General features: G+C 40.0%; 1 protein-coding gene across 2 annotated transcripts; it reads left to right on the forward strand.

Moving 5' to 3' along the window:
- The first annotated feature begins 1459 nt into the window (after nt 1–1459).
- Nucleotides 1460–9276, forward strand: LOC147423837 (myb family transcription factor PHL7-like). Of its 2 annotated transcripts, none has more exons than XM_086501741.1 (7): nt 1460–1891; nt 1995–2130; nt 2952–3028; nt 3116–3167; nt 3251–3299; nt 3383–3452; nt 8703–9276. In XM_086501741.1, exons 2-7 carry the CDS (start codon nt 1998–2000, stop codon nt 8958–8960), a joined length of 639 nt encoding a protein of 212 aa, XP_086357867.1. In that variant the 5' UTR covers nt 1460–1891; nt 1995–1997; the 3' UTR covers nt 8961–9276. The 2 variants fall into 2 exon arrangements, with proteins under 2 accessions (XP_086357867.1, XP_086357866.1); XM_086501740.1 differs by having other exon boundaries at nt 1464–1891; nt 1989–2130.
- Nucleotides 9277–15666: the final 6390 nt, after the last annotated feature.

Raw genomic sequence — 15666 nt, forward strand, 5'->3', positions numbered from 1 at the left:
GTCGCAAATCAAAGCCGGGGACAGAGAATAGCACACCACCACCCCTTTGCAATCCAATTCTCCTTCGCCTCTCTGCCTTGCCCTCTCCTCATTGTGTTGCTCCTCCCCTTGCTTGTCCTGTCCCGCACATAGTTGCATGTCGTGTCCCGCACGTAGTTGCATAGCTTGGACACCATCCCGGATTGGCCACCCTATGACCTTGTCCTACCCATGTTGCCATGCAAGGGCCTACACCCTTGTCCTGGTTGGCATCCAAACACACCGTCGTTCATGCGTGCCCTCTCCCACCTCCACCATCTGATCTGCACTCTTTGCCGCCTCCAACTTCCATGGCTTTGTTTATCTTGTGTTGGTCGTGAGAGACACACATAGTGTCTCCCACCCTACATGCAAAAGTCATAGAGAGATAGAGATAACACGCCCTTTGACCATGCCTAACCAACCTGCATCTCTACGCTCCCTCTATTGACAGTGAAGTAGTGGGCCACTACCCCATCCATCTACACTCGATGGCCCAAGGCTGTCTACCTCCATATAGGCCTTCTGTAAAAGCTGTCGCTCTTGTCCTACCTGACATACAAATAAGGGACCATAAGCTCCTCCAGCTCTTCCAGACTCCCTCGTCTATCACGCAACAATCGAAAAATCTCTCTCTCTCTCTCTCTCTCTCTCTCTCTCTCTCTCTCTCTCTTTTACACTTGTGCATAGATATCTCTCTTTGTTTTTCTCTCTTTTCTCCACTTGATGTCTTCACATGCCATTCCCTTTTCCTCTTTCAATTTAAAATCAAAGTATCTCCCAAGATTTCCATTTAAAAAAAAATGGGTTCAAAATTGATCCCACCTACTAGGAGCCTCAGACAAATTGATCAAAATTACCAAAGTGGATAACTCCCCCCCCCCCCCCCCCCCCCCCCTTTTCCCACAAAAATAAAAACCCAAAAAAAGAGAAAAGAGAAACAAAATTCCTCCCACATCAAAAATATAAGCCCTTAGCTTCATTCCCATATTTATCAAGTATGGAACTTTTCGTTGGAGGTAGAATCGACGAGTCCCATTAGCAAGGGGGCCGCAAGGGCAAATTGCCAGCTCATGTGCATAGGGAGCAAGAGGTGACCAATGGAAAGAGAGGAAGCAACAAGAAAGATGTCTTGGGATATTCTTGGGGGTGGGCACTTGCGAGGCAAAGAGCATGCTTGGAAGATGCTCTTGAAGTAAAGGAGAGCATCCCAAGGACCATCCAAGGACGTAGGAGGGAACCAGGGCGTGGAGGCAGGAAGTAGGGAGGGACGCACTTTTGAAAGCCTAAAATAGGCCTAAGGGGAGAGATTCGGGGAGGGGAGGCCTCCTGTGTGTTGTTGTTGTTGTCCAAACAAATCAAGTTGACAAATTGAAAATTGAAAATTGAAAATTGACAATTTGACTCTCTCTCTCTCTCTCTCTCTCGCAACATATTAATTGATTTCACACCGGCACGACCGGGAGGTCCGCTGATGCGAGCGGCAAGATCCGGTTGCGCAACCGGTTATTCCCGGTAGGCGCGCTTGCCCTCTTCCCCATCATTTCTACTGGGGGCTGCGTTGCTCATTTCATGCTTCTCGGGTTTCTGCGTCTTCTCTGATCTCTCTCTCTCTCTCTCTCTCTCTCTCTCTACATACATACATGCACACACATACCCATGTTCTCCTACACTACGTCTCTAACAGCAGCACTTGCGCCCGTGCCATGCCCACAAGCTTCTGGCTTTCGTGATGCCCTCACGAAAGCAAACCCCCTCTGCACGTACTCCCCTCATCTTGGCTCGCAAACTTGAAGAAGAAGAAGAAGAAGGAGGAGGACGAGAAGAAGCGGCCATCCAACCAGATCGCTCCACCTGTCTGCATACTTAAGCGGTGAGTCCCACAGCCACCATGACATTTCTTAACTGCGTAGCTTACTTGAACCCTCTTGGTTGTTTTCGAAACTCTAATCAATTGGAAGATCTTGTAGTTGTAGAGAATGGGCAGTTCCAAGGGAGGAGGAGGAGGAGGAGGAGGAGGAGGGAGCTCTTCCGCTAAGCAACGGCTTCGATGGACGTCCGAATTGCATGAGCAGTTTGTGAATGCTGTTACCCAGCTTGGAGGCCCTGATAGTGAGCCATCATCCTTTCTTCTTTACAATGAATTCCTTGCTTGCATGTAGGAGAGGAAAGCAAGAAACCCATTAATTTGGTAACCTTAGCATAAATTTCCTATCCATAAATTTTCTTGCATGTAGGAGAGGAAAGCAAGAAACCCATTAATTTGGTAACCTTAGCATAACTTTCATAGCCATGAAAATTCTAATAATGGACATAGAGAGTGCCTTGGCCACATTTCTAGCTAACATCATTCACTACGACTAGACAAGCATGCTTAACCTATTAAGAGCTTTAGAAACCAAATGCTTATTATATTTTGGTTCCTACTAGACCAAGCATTCTTAGCCTAGAGCCTTATTAGAAACCAAATACTTATTATAGTTTGGTTGCCCAAGTAATATGTACATAATTATGACCTTTTCTTGCTTTTTACCCCTTTCAAAGAGCTATTGCAAATTATGAACAAAATTCATACTAGACATTTACCATCAATTTTGTTGTGTAATTGGCCAATTGTGATGCTTGTCTAGAAGGCTCTTTGCAAATTTTTCGGATGAACCTTTGCACATCGTCTTTTTCTTACTAAGTAGGAAAACGGATTGCAATGTACAAAGCTACTTCTACACATGGATGTCTCATGAACATGATAGTGGTTATGTAGATGCAATTAGTATTAATTCATGCATTGATAATGATCGATTGCTAGTTTTATTCATGGAGATTATGCTTCATTACTACACTTCCATTTGATGATAATGCGTGAAAAATCGAACAGCAATTTTATTGGAAAAAAAATGCTTTTACTTACCGGTATATCCCTCATGTGAAATTAGGAGCAACGCCAAAGGGGGTTTTAAAAATGATGGGAGTTCAAGGCTTGACTATATACCATATAAAAAGTCACTTACAGGTAATGTTAAGTGATTTGTTTTACAACAAGTCCCACAATTCTTATCTCTATGTACCAAAATGAACTTAATGCACTGCTTCTATACAGAAATATCGCCTTGCGAAGTACATTCCTAACAATGTGCCAGCACATACACAAGGTGAGCTTCATCCGTGTTAATTATGTTTTATACCAATTCATGTTTGATTCACCTACAATTGCTAACTACAATGTTCAATATAGGCGAGGATAACAAATTCTCCATTGTGCCTGACATTGCAAGCGACACACCGTAAGTTGCACAATCATGTACATATTTACCTGAATAGGTTTATAGAGGATACAAAAGTATTGAATATTTCATTTTGTATGCAGAGGCATCCACTTAACTGAGACCTTACGCGTACATGTGGAAGTACAAAAACGGCTACAAGAGCAACTTGAGGTTTGTTGTTTTCCTCATGAGTACAAAATCATAGCATTTGTACGCTTATAATTGATTGACTTGCTATAGATCTGTGTATGAGCATGTAAGTGATGTTATGCCATTTTCATTCATTCCATTTTCAGTAGGTGATTCAATTGTTTAAAGGAAATTAAGAGGAGAATCAAGGGTGATTCTCTTGTGCAGCTTAGAACGCATGGTTAAGCTTGAGAACTGCAAGCGAATTAAGATTGCAGTCGTAGAGAGAGAGAGAGAGAGAGAGAGAGAGAGAGAGAGAGAGAGAGAGAGAGAGAGAGAGAGAGCGCATGGTTAAGCTTGAGAACTGCAAGCGAATTAAGATTGTAGTCGTAGAGAGAGAGAGAGAGAGAGAGAGAGAGAGAGAGAGAGAGAGAGACTGCTTGAGGAGTTTCCTGTCCATCTAGGAGTTGACTGCAAGGTGGCGTGCCAAGCGGCAGGGTGGGTGCAATGGTTGCGAGCGTTGAGCTTTTTTTTTAATGCAGTGGAGATGCAATGAAGCCGTCGAGGCTTGCTGCCCTTGTGGTTAGACGTGTGTTCATAGAGTCAATGGCTTTTGCCTGTCTGAGTTCGAGTACTCCCACTTCATTCCTTTTAATAGTCAAGGGTAATCTGATTTCCTTGAGATGTAAGGTAAGGAATCCGTGAGATAAAGGAATATAATAAGAGGAGAGCGAGTAGGGCCTCCAATCTCATGAAAAAAACATCCTTTCAAAACGTCTCAAATGCATAAGCTAAGGGTTAGTTTAGAAATGAAAAGCCTCTTGGAAATGGAAAATTAAAAGCCTTTTCATGTCCATATAAAGAGGTGGTTGAGAGTGCATTGAGACATTTTCTTGTTCTTTACCTTTTCTTTAGCATTTTCTTGTCTTTAGGATTTCCTTGCACTGTGTGAATAGAGTTTCCTTCTCAAAATAGGTGGTACAAACTAGCCTTCCCTTAGCTTGCGCTTAAGGTTTTCCATTGCAAAGCTGGGAGCAGATGGAATTTGTGCAAATTTCACTTATTAAAAAGAGAAATTGGAGCAAGTAGGGTAGGTGTCCTAAGTGGGTTTAATTAGGTGGATTCAAGCAAGATTCCAAGGGAAAGTTGAGAAAAATGAAAAGGGGTGACATGGCACGTGGATGAGAGAGGAACAGGGGAAGAGAGACGAGTGCCGTGTGTTAGGAGCTATAGGAGAGAGAGAGAGAGAGATTTTTCCTTTAAAATGTGCACATGCACGTGGAGTAGAGAGAGAGGGAAAGAGGGAGAGATGCCCGTGTGTCAAGGTGAAAGAAACCTCGGTGGTCGGCAGACGGGACTCTTTACCACGTCGGTAGAGAGTCTGATATCTAGGTCAACCCGACTCCCATGGCTTTGAGTGCACCAAGGGAAGGGAAAGAGGTGCAAGAGTGCGCATAGGGATCCATGGCAAGTGGGCCTGCGCTTGAAGAGGGGATGATGGCAATCGTGGAAACCCGTTTTCTTTCCAATTGTTAGATTCCAATGGAATCTCTTGAGCTAATCAATTACATTCCTATGGAATGGACCCTAAGAGTAGGCGAGCTAGTAGGAAGAAGTAGGAAAAGTATACATTAGTATGCGGCAATAGCAAAACATGGGTTTAAGTCTTTCCGTTGTTTTTCCATTGAGCACATAGAAGGTAATTTTAGAAACTCTAAAGAGTTCTATAAATCAGTGTGGCCCCGAGAGTTGTTTTGGATGAGAACTTTGCATACTTTTTTCCCTAAAGGTTTCAACTTGGAAGGAAAGTCTTCTTTACGTAAAAATAAGACAATTTATCATAAGAAACCTATGCTTTGGCGAAGGCATCCCAAACCCGAGTTAGTTCTCCCTTCAAGTCAGTTTAAAAGAATTTGGATTCCTAAAGGTTCTCGTTCAGATCCGCCTTCTATCCCTGAAATCAATCCAGTTGTTTTGCACAACACTATTTCTAGGAGAGTACAAGGTCTCCCTAGGGATTCAATCTCTAGAATTGAGAGTGATGACCCTTCTAACCATAGAATTTTTGCTTATAGAGATTTCAAACGGAGATTGATTTACCTATCTAGAGCCATGGAATTGGGTTCTTTTTCTTATAAAATATTTGAAAGGTATAATATAAGGATCCTATTTAAGCTCTTGTATACCCTTGAGAACTACTCTTATGAAGATTTGGATTTAAGAGAGTCTCATAGTACTCAACTTCGAGTACTGTTAGGCAAATTTCTGAAGTCCAAATGTCCTAGTCTGAAAAATCCCTTGGTTGGAAAGAAAGATTTGTTGATAACTATCTTTACCTCCCCTGACTTAGACAAGATTGGATTAAGCTCTATTTTGAGATCTCAAGAAGCTTTGGATGCTCTCCCTCTTTGTGTGAGAAAGGTATGGAACCATCCTGTCGTAGCTTTCAAATATGTGAAGACTTTAGGACAAAAAGATTTCAACTATAGTGACATAGGACGTAATCTTAAAAAGCAAGAGAGGTTTGCAATCTCAAGTATTGATTGCCCTTGTAGTAAAACTGCCTTTTCTTCTTACGTAAATGGAGCTTTGGGTCATGTAGTTACTGCCGATTGTTCTATCCTTCCTTCGGATTCTTTGAAAGACCTTTTCTCAAGAGGTACTAAATATAGGCTCCCTTCCACAAACGACTCTTGCCTTCTCAAAGCCATAGAAAAAGGAATTTCTAGTTTCGTAGTAAAGTTTGAGGAGTCTTTAGGAGTTCAAGGTATTTTTACCCATTGGAAGTCTGTAATCCTCAAGAAAGCTTCTTTGAAATTAGCATCTTGCTCTCGGAACGTTTCTTCAGGAAGGAACAACTTATCTTCTTCTGATCGTGATGCTCTTAGGAAATTTCATCGTGATTTTGTAATCTCTTATGTAGATAAGTGCTCTAATAACTTTGTTGTTACGTGCAAAAAGTTCTATTTAGAATGCTTGTTAGGTGAAGTAAATTCTCAGACTTACAGTGATTGTGATCTTTCAATGCAAGAGGTTATCCTGAAACATCAAGACTTTTGTAAGTCTTTTGGTTTTAAGTGCTAGCCTAAATTACCTTTTTTATATACCGTTTGGAAGTTCCACAAGAACCCTATAAAGCCTAGATTTATAGCTGCATCTTGTAACACCTCTTTGATCGAGGTTTCCAAATGGCTTAGTTATTGTTTCAAAGCCATTTTACCTAGCGTAAATGAATTGTGGAATAATATGCTAAAGGAAGCAGACGTACCTACCGATTCAAGTTGGATTTTAAATGATTCAGTAGGTGTGATTCCTGTTTTAAAGTTTTGAAACTCTTCAAGAAGCCTTAAGGAGAAATCTTCTCCTTTACGTCTCCAAACTTTTGACTTTACAACGTTATACACGAAGCTAAATTTGGAGGACCTTAAATTTAGAGTCAAGTCTCTTATTTCAAAAGTTTTTGCGTACAAGCTTGAGAAGGATAGGTACAAGGCATTGCTAGTAGAAAAGTCAGCCTTGAACTTTGACTTCTTATGGCTGAAAAATAAGAATGTAGATGTAGACAAAGGAAGAAAGAGATTCACCAGGATTGTAGATGACATTGACATCATATCTTGGTTAGATTTTCTTTTGGACAATTTATATATAACCATCGGCGACTCTCTTTTCAAGCAAACAATTGGTATCCCTATGGGTACCAATTGTGTTGTTTTTCTTGCTAATTTCTATCTTTTTACTTATGAGTTTGATTTTATGGAGCGTCTTGTCCTTGCTAACACTTGCCCAATATTTTTGCACAAGTTATGCAATGTAAGACGTTTTGTAGATGATCTTTTTGTCCCTGACGTTCCTTCTTTTCAAGATTTTATGTACTTGAATTCGAGTTCTGTAGGCGGAGGGATTTATCCCAAGGAGTTTTGTGAACTTAATTGTACCACAAATAGTGATTGTTGTGCCTTTTTAGACCTTAAGATTTTTCAGACTCCCTTGGGATTAGAAGTAGATATCTATGATAAGCGCCTTGAACCAGAATATGCCAATCTAAAAATCATCCGCATGCCTCACATTTCTTCGAACATTTCTCTTTTAGCTAAGTACGATGTCATTTGCTCTCAACTATTTAGATTTTCTCGTCTTTGTTCTAGTAAATCTACTTTTGTTGTTCAATCTTGCCATCTTATTTCTTTACTAGTTGAAAAAGGATACTCATTCAAAAGAATCATGAAAAAAGTTCGTTCATTTTTGCATCGTAGTAAGTTTATTTTTAGTGTTTCTTCCTTTGGAATGTTCAAGATAATCAGTAGTAAACTCAATAGAAGTGGGGAGCTAAAAATCCCACTTATTGTTTGACTTAATAACACCTTATGTTGTTGTTTTGATCTTTAGCGCTTCTAGTATTTTCACTATAGCTTGACAATTGCTAGCCTTTATCATGGCTGAGTATGCCCATCACCTCCGGAGGGTGATAGAAACTCAGCTCGTTGGTTTTGTAGAGTACGTTCAAAGCATGAATGACCTCTATATAAACCTGCACCTACTCTTGGGCACTGACGACGTGAGTAGGGATGTCATAGCTGTTGTCCAAGCTATGCATGATAAAGGTGATAATCTTCTTCTTCCTGTTTGGACAAGCAGTGAACTTGAGATCACATATTGTCAAGTTTGGTTCTTTGCTCTTCGTAGGTTTGTAGTAGTATTCATTTTTCGATTTCATATTTAGCTTACTTGAGGACTTAAGAATGTGTTCCGTTATAGGTTGTTGTGTGAAGTTTGATTTCTAGGATTAAGTTTTTAAGATGTCTTATCCTTTTTTTTCTTAAAGTTGAGTACTTGTTTTAAGCCAAGTAAGTTGCGTCAACTTATTTTACACATACCTTTTCTGGAAAACATTTTTAAGTTAATAATGTTTTGTTTTATCTAGTTTTGTTTCGAAGCAATCAAAGTGATTTAGTTAGTTAGTTAGTTTGTTTTTGTTTTTCTTTTCTTTTCGTGTGTCCCTTGCTTTTATAGTTTTATGAGTGCTTTATTCCCTCTTATAATTCATGAGTTCAGACTATTCTGAACTTATGAAGGTATATAGTTTTACTTATAAAGATTGTATGACCAAAAAAATAAGAGCATCAAATAAATAATAATTTGACTTCCATGATAAAGAGCATCAAATGATGTTGTTTCATAATCTTTATCATACTTTGAATGTGGTCATGAACTCTATTTCTTTTGAAGTGAATCGTGAGATTTATTTTTAGCACGTTTAACTATCATGTAACAATGTAAGAGTTCCTTTTGTAGGTGCAACGCCAATTGCAAATGCGAATCGAGGCGCAAGGTAGATACTTACAAAACATCATTGAAGAGCAAGAAAAGCTAAGTAGAGTTTCAAATAGCTCGCAAACTACTACTACATCATTAAAAGATCCTTGTGATAGTGATTCCAAACAAGAGTCTTCTACTTCAGAGTCGATTGTGGAAGAGGGTCTCTTTGACTCAGGGGCCTCCTCACATGAAAATCATGATGGCGCAAGTGAAATAGCATTCACATTTATTTAAGAATGATTGTTTTTTTTCTCTCTATCATTGTAACACAAATCTAGCCTCTTAATTGGTTCATTTGAAAGTGAACGACATTGCTCATACAAGTAGTACACATTAGGGATACAACAAAAAAAAGAGCCACCCTTTTAGATTGCCCTAGAGAAGTCCAATTTGCCACTCATAACACTACAAAAAAAAATGTAATTACTTTCACTTTTATATTCATTTCCACGTCATAGCAAGCCATTGCTCAAGGTACTCTCATATGAGAAGAATCCAAATTGTTGTTAAAGATCTTATAATGTAAAATCTTGATAGTGTCAACACTAAATATGTAGCATTTTTTGGAAGGGAGTAACTATATTTAAACCCTCTATAGCGTGTCGTGTATATTCAAGGTGTCTTTAAAAGACCTACTTCTAACATTATTTTGTTTTAACAGTCTCCTTTATGTAACACTGTTTATAATAAAAGTATTCTTATGTATCAATATTTTTACTTTATAATAAAAGTATTCTTACATTTCAATATTTTTACTATGTCAAATTCAAAACTCCTTGTTTGAATATTGTTTGTAGCTCTATAAGAAATGATTAACCCTTATGTTCAATTCACTTGCTATCTTACGTATTTTTTAGTGACCTTTCCTTCTCAAAGTCCATTTTATAAAGGCCCATATGTGTGATGCATAAACAAGACCTTGTCGCTCACTACCATTAGATGTCATCTGATGTCGCCAAGGATTTCATTAATGTGATCATAAACACGTGAACATGTTAATAACATTGAGTGATTATCTTTTAAAACACTTGATTACATCAAATGTTCACGTAAACTTTCTATTTTGTCCGCAAAAACCACCCTAAACCGGTATTTTCTATATCTTGGCAGGCTCATTCGTCGTTTTTTGTCATATTTCTATGGACCCACCACAAAAGAATAATAGCTTGACGGGCTTTTGGTGGGTTATCAGGTCACCATTCATCGGTTTAAATGTGATCATGTAAAGTATAATTATGTGAATATGATAATACCACATGGTAATTACAAAAAAATTCACGTGATCACTTGATTATTAAGTCCCTGGATGCCACCTCTACCATCAATGGCAAGCGTCCCTTCCTTTGAGTCATGTAACCTTATCTTGTTCCTTCAAGTTGCACCACCAACTTCCAACCTCCCTCCTCTCTCGTCCTCAAATTGCATTCACTCTCTCTCTCTCTCTCCACCTCTTACACAATCTTGTTTTATTTCTTTCCTCCCTCTCCCCCCCTCTCTCTCTCTCTCTCTCTCTCTCTCACACACACACACACACACACACACACACACACACACACACACACACAAAATAGGTGATTGTTCAAACTAAATTGGTGGATAAACATATTGGGAATACACAGTATTGTGGATTCAAGCTGCCTTGAATTGGCAAGTTCACTTCCCTTATTAGGATTCTCTCATACATGCCAAGATATGGGCGGTTACCTGTTACAACAGTCTCTCCGAGGGACTACGTCCACATCTCCCCCCTTAGGAAGAAAAAGATGTAGAACTTTCTAGAAGTGTTTGGACTGGTATCGACATGACCTGACTCTTCCAACGCCTCATATGGGGGGAAGGTCGTACAACATCTTAACGACAACTATTGGCTAAGGGGACGTGAATAAAGCTGGTGACTAACACATGACTAGCACCTCGTTCACTTCAGAGGCATGATGATTAGATGGGGTTGGGAAGTAAGGTTTTACTCTAGATACATGAGATGTAGTGATGGCTTGATTGCTAAGCCTTTGTAGTCGATATGTATTCTCCTTGAGTTGCTGGAGCACCTTGTATGGTCCAAGCCATCTATGCATGAAAGATTCGCAAAGACCTGGGCGTCATAGAGGCCAATAAAGAAGGACTAGAGCATTGTCTTTGTAGGTGCATACCAATCAATGGCATCCTGCCTAGTAGGTGGGGTAGATAAGATATGGATCTCAAGGGGAAGGCGAGGATTTCTACCACAAAGATCTCTGAAAGGATTGATGCGTGTTGAATTTTTTACGGAGGTATTATATGCATATATTGCATAGGGTTAAATACGGTCCCAGTTCTGGTGCAGAAGATCCACGTTCGAGGACATAATTTCTTTGATAGTTTTTTGAGTCGTTCTGTGAGGCCATCTGTCTGAGGATGATATGGTGAGGTAAACACCTATTGGACTCTCAAGAATGAGGTTAAAAATTTTAAAACTTCACTGGTAAATTGCGTACCTTGGTCAAAAAGCAATTTTTGTGGATTAGAAGACTACTTTGTTGAAGAGGGCTGAGGCCATTGTGGAAGCAGTGCTATCAGGAAGTGGAGCTGCTTCACACCACCTAGTTAAGTACTCAGTGATAACTAGGATGTAGCGATTACCTGATACAGATGTTGGGAAAGGGCCCATCAAGTCCCATTCGATCAATTCAAAAGGAGTTGTGACCTGTGTGGGTGTTAAATAGCCAACATTCTGCTTCTATGTCTTGATAGCTTGGCATGTGTGGCAAGCTTGTAGCTTCTGAGATATTGTAGGATGCATCTAGGGCCAGTAGTAGTGATTTCTTAACTTTGCCAATACCTTATGGAAACCCAAGTGGCCTGATAAGAGATGAGCATGATAATAGTCGATGTAATGATCCTAGAAGGCTTGTGGAACGTAAATTCTTGGACTGTGACCTACTTGGTTGTAGTATAGGACATTTTTGCCAATTGTAAAGCGGTTGTGATGAGAATCTAGATGGGAGTTTTTGAGCTTTTGCGTGATGACTTGAATAGCTGGGTCTTGTTGTTGTAGATGTGCGAGTTGTCTTAGTGTGACAGGGAGTTCATCGTGTGACAGATGGGCATTATGAAACTCTTGACTGTGGGATAAACCATCGGTTATGTAGTTGGTTATACCTTTCTTATAGCGGACAATAAATGTGTATTCTTGTAAAGCGAGAACCCATCTAAGTAGGCGACCAAGGGGATGAGATTTTTGTAGCAAAAAGATGATGGGTTGATGATCTGTCTCGATTGTGACAATGGTTCCATGAAGATATTCATGGTATTTAGTAAAAGCCCAGACAATAGCCAAGAGTTCTTTTTTAGTGGTTGAATAGTTACCCTTTGCCTTAATCAAAGATCTACTAATGAATGAGATGGGTTTACACTGACCAGGGGTGTCTTGTTGTAGAAGTGTAGCACCAAGCCCATGATTAGAAGCACCTGTCTGCAACAAAAACGGTTTCTAGAAATCTTGATGAGACAACAAGCTGACTCCTTAATGGCGTGTTACAGAGTATTGAAGCTGGATTGACATGGCATTGCCCTACTCCATGTGTATGATGTGGTCTTTTGTAGGAGAAGGAAAACAGGGTATGTAAGTTGGGCTAGATTAGGGACAAACCGTAGCGAGAAAGTCACCATATCTAAAAAGCTTTGCAATGCTTTGACATTTCCAAAGTAGGAGAGACTTCAATAGCTTTTACCTTAGCAGGATCTACTCGAATACTTTCCTTAGGTATGACGAAGCCTAGAAATTTCAATTTGGTGGTGCCCCATTTGCACTTTTTCAACTGCAGCTGCAAGTTATAATTTTGTATCCGTTGAAGTACATCTTTGAGTACTTGAAGATGTTGTTCCCATGTTTGAGTGTGGATGTCATCAAGATAGACTACTACCACCTTATCTTGTATAAGATCGGAAAATATGTTATTTGATGTCCTTTGAAAAGTGCTCCCCGCATCCAACAAGCCAAATGGCATCAGAGTGAATCGATAGAGACCACAGGGTGTTCGAAAAGCAGCTTTATGTGCATCTTTAGGATGTAGAGGTGCCAATAGCCAAAAGCTAAATCTAGGGATGTGAAGTACTTTGAATGACCTATTTGATCTAGCAGAACGTCCGGACGGGGAAGAGGACAGAAATCATGTAGGGTTATCTTATTGATGGGTTGAAAATCCACACAAAATCTATAAGAGCCATCACCTTTACGAAAAATGTGGCTGGGATCCCCAGTCACTATGAGAGGGAATGATAATGCCTTTTGCCAACATATCAGCTTATGACTTCATTGATGCGGGAAATTTCTTTGGGTGATCGTCTACGAATGGGCATTTTAATAGGAGCTGATTGGTCTGTTCTAACTGAATGATGAAGAGGAAGGTTGATGATATTAATTTTTGACTTTTTATGAAATAAGGACGGAAAGCCTTTGAGTAGCTTTCGGATGTCTTGAGTGGGTGTGACGGTGTCTAAGGATGTGTATTGTGTATTTACAAAATTTGGGACTTGGGGTGAGTAGATGAAGGGAATAGGTAAGCCATTAGGAAGAACAAGAGTGAGAGAATCAAAATGAAGACATGCTCCTTGCCGAATAAACCAATCACACCCTAATGTCATAGGGAATAATTGACGCAGTAACACATAGAAAAGAAACTGTGTGATCCAATAGAAAAGGTACATCATGCAACAGTCTGTGAATGATAAACTTTACTGTTATCACCAAACAAAACAGAAATGGGAGGGGATGAATGAGTTGAAAGACCTAAAGTATTAACCAAAGCGTGACTAATGGAGGAGATGGTGCTACCAGAATCAAGGAGTGCTTCTTGAGATGTGCCATGGACTAGAACTAAGGTTGAACACACCATGCGGCTCGAAGAGGTGGCTAAACTACAATGCGAATGATGCTCTCCCGCCAACCATTCGCTCAAGAGTTTTTCGGAATCGAATCTACCACTGCAGTGTCATCTACTTAAAGTCGAGCATGTTGAATTTGATTGCGTGCCTGCAATCTGTGACAATGACTCCTAACATGATCATACATATCGTAATAGAAGCATTTCAGGCAACCTTGGCTATCACGTTCTGGCAAATTTCGACGATCTGCTATATTTCGGTGAGAAGTATACTAGGCATTTTGGACATCAATATCCATCGGTGTCGGTTGATCTTGTGGTATTGTGATCTAGGAAGATTGAGTTGTTCCGGGGGTAACTAGAGTTGTGTCTGTCTGCATGCTACCCTCAATACGTTGTGTTATTCGAATTGCGTTGTGAAACGATGTGGGACCTTGATCTGTGACACAACGAGCAATATCATGCTAGAGATGATGCCACAAAAAATAGAGCTTCATTTCTTCTTACATGCATGGGTCAGCTCTCAAAAGTAATTGGTTAAGATTTACTACAAATTGAGCCACATGTTCATGTTGTTGTTGATGCACAGCATGTAATTGCTGAAGTGTTGATTGAGTGATATTTTGGTGGGCAAAATTCTATACTAGCAATTGTTCAAGTGTCTGCCAATTCAACTTTACTTGATCAATTTGTTGTACAAACCATGTGGCAACGATTCCTTCCAGGAGTGTTCGGACTTCGAGAGTCTTCTTGTCATCGTGCCATTGATGATACCCTACATTCTTGAAATGATCTATCCAGGTGAGAACGTCTTCAATCGGTAGTCCAGAAAAGGATTTGGGACGAACCTCCCCATATGTACAATGAATGTGTGTATTGATATTCTGAAGATAGCTAACAAGGGACTGTTTTGTGTGGTTCACTTGCAAGAGAATATTGGAAATTGCATACATCATATGGTCAATAGGTATGTGAGGAGGATCATGAGCAAATTCAAGGTGCATTGGTGTTGCATCCTCGTACTGAGGAGAGTTGGGAGTCTGTCGAGAAGAGGCTGCTCTTTTCATGATGACCTAAGGGGCAAGACCTAAGGCTATTGGGATCTAAGGAGCAAGCCCTAAGCGCAAGCCTAACTATAGCCAGAATCCTTACGTCTCCACCAATGTGGAATACACAATATTGGGGACTCAAGCCAAGATATGGGCAGTTACCTATTACAACAGTCTCTCTGACGGACTACGTACCATAATATTATGATTTATGTTCATTCCAAATCCTTGTAAATGTAAAGGAATGAGGTGAAGGAAGTGGGAGAGGGATGAGAGAGGTAAAGGGTAGAGAAATGAAAGTTGGGAGGGATAAGAGAAGTAGAAGCTAAAGGGGAGGGATAAGTAAAGGGTATAGAGAAGAGTGGAAAGAAAAAAACATATAGAAATGAAAGTTGGGAGGGATAAGAGAAATGAAAGTTAGAAAAAAAACATACTAAGGGTAGAGAAATGAAAGTTGGGAGGGATAAGAGAAGTAGAAGCTAAAGGGGAGGGATAAGTAAAGGGTATAGAGAAGAGTGGAAAGAAAAAAACATATAGAAAGGAGAGAAGTAGAGGGTAGAGGAATGAAGGGTGGGAGGGATATGTAAAAGGTATAGAGAAGAGTGTAGAGAAAAAGTGTATGAGGAGGAGAGAACTAGAGAGTAGAGGAATGAAGGGTGAGAAGGAAAAAAGAGGTAGAGGGTGGAGGGAGGAAAGAGGTAGAGTGTATATGGAGGAGAGAGGTAGATGGGATCATGCTATAGTGAGAGAGGTCAAGAGAGTAAAATTGGGATTCATGAGAGAAAGAAGAGGAAACGATAGATAGAGGGATAAAAGATAAATGCTTAGGTGCCCTTCCACCAATGAGCTCTCTAGTGGCCGCAAAAAAAGAGCTCGCTAGTGTTTTTTTAATTTCTCCTCTAGTTACACCATGTATAACTTGCAATTTGTGGCCTTTAGCATTTGTAAATGCTAGCTTCGTATGAGAGATTTTTTTCGCTATTTAAAATGAAAGTGATACCCACTAGATTCCTCCCAAGGCATAATACA

This window comes from Adiantum capillus-veneris, chromosome 26 (assembly GCF_014529385.1).
Source record: "Adiantum capillus-veneris isolate H3 chromosome 26, ASM1452938v2, whole genome shotgun sequence".
Classification (NCBI taxonomy): Eukaryota; Viridiplantae; Streptophyta; class Polypodiopsida; order Polypodiales; family Pteridaceae; genus Adiantum; species Adiantum capillus-veneris.

Coding starts and splice junctions, on each gene's coding strand:
- LOC147423837 (XM_086501741.1), top strand. CDS start 1,998: ATGGGCAGTTCCAAGGGAGGAGGAGGAGGAGGAGGAGGAGGAGGGAGC. Junction 3,168..3,250: donor TGTGCCAGCACATACACAAG/GTGAGCTTCATC, acceptor TGTTCAATATAG/GCGAGGATAACAAATTCTCC. Junction 3,453..8,702: donor GGCTACAAGAGCAACTTGAG/GTTTGTTGTTTT, acceptor TTCCTTTTGTAG/GTGCAACGCCAATTGCAAAT.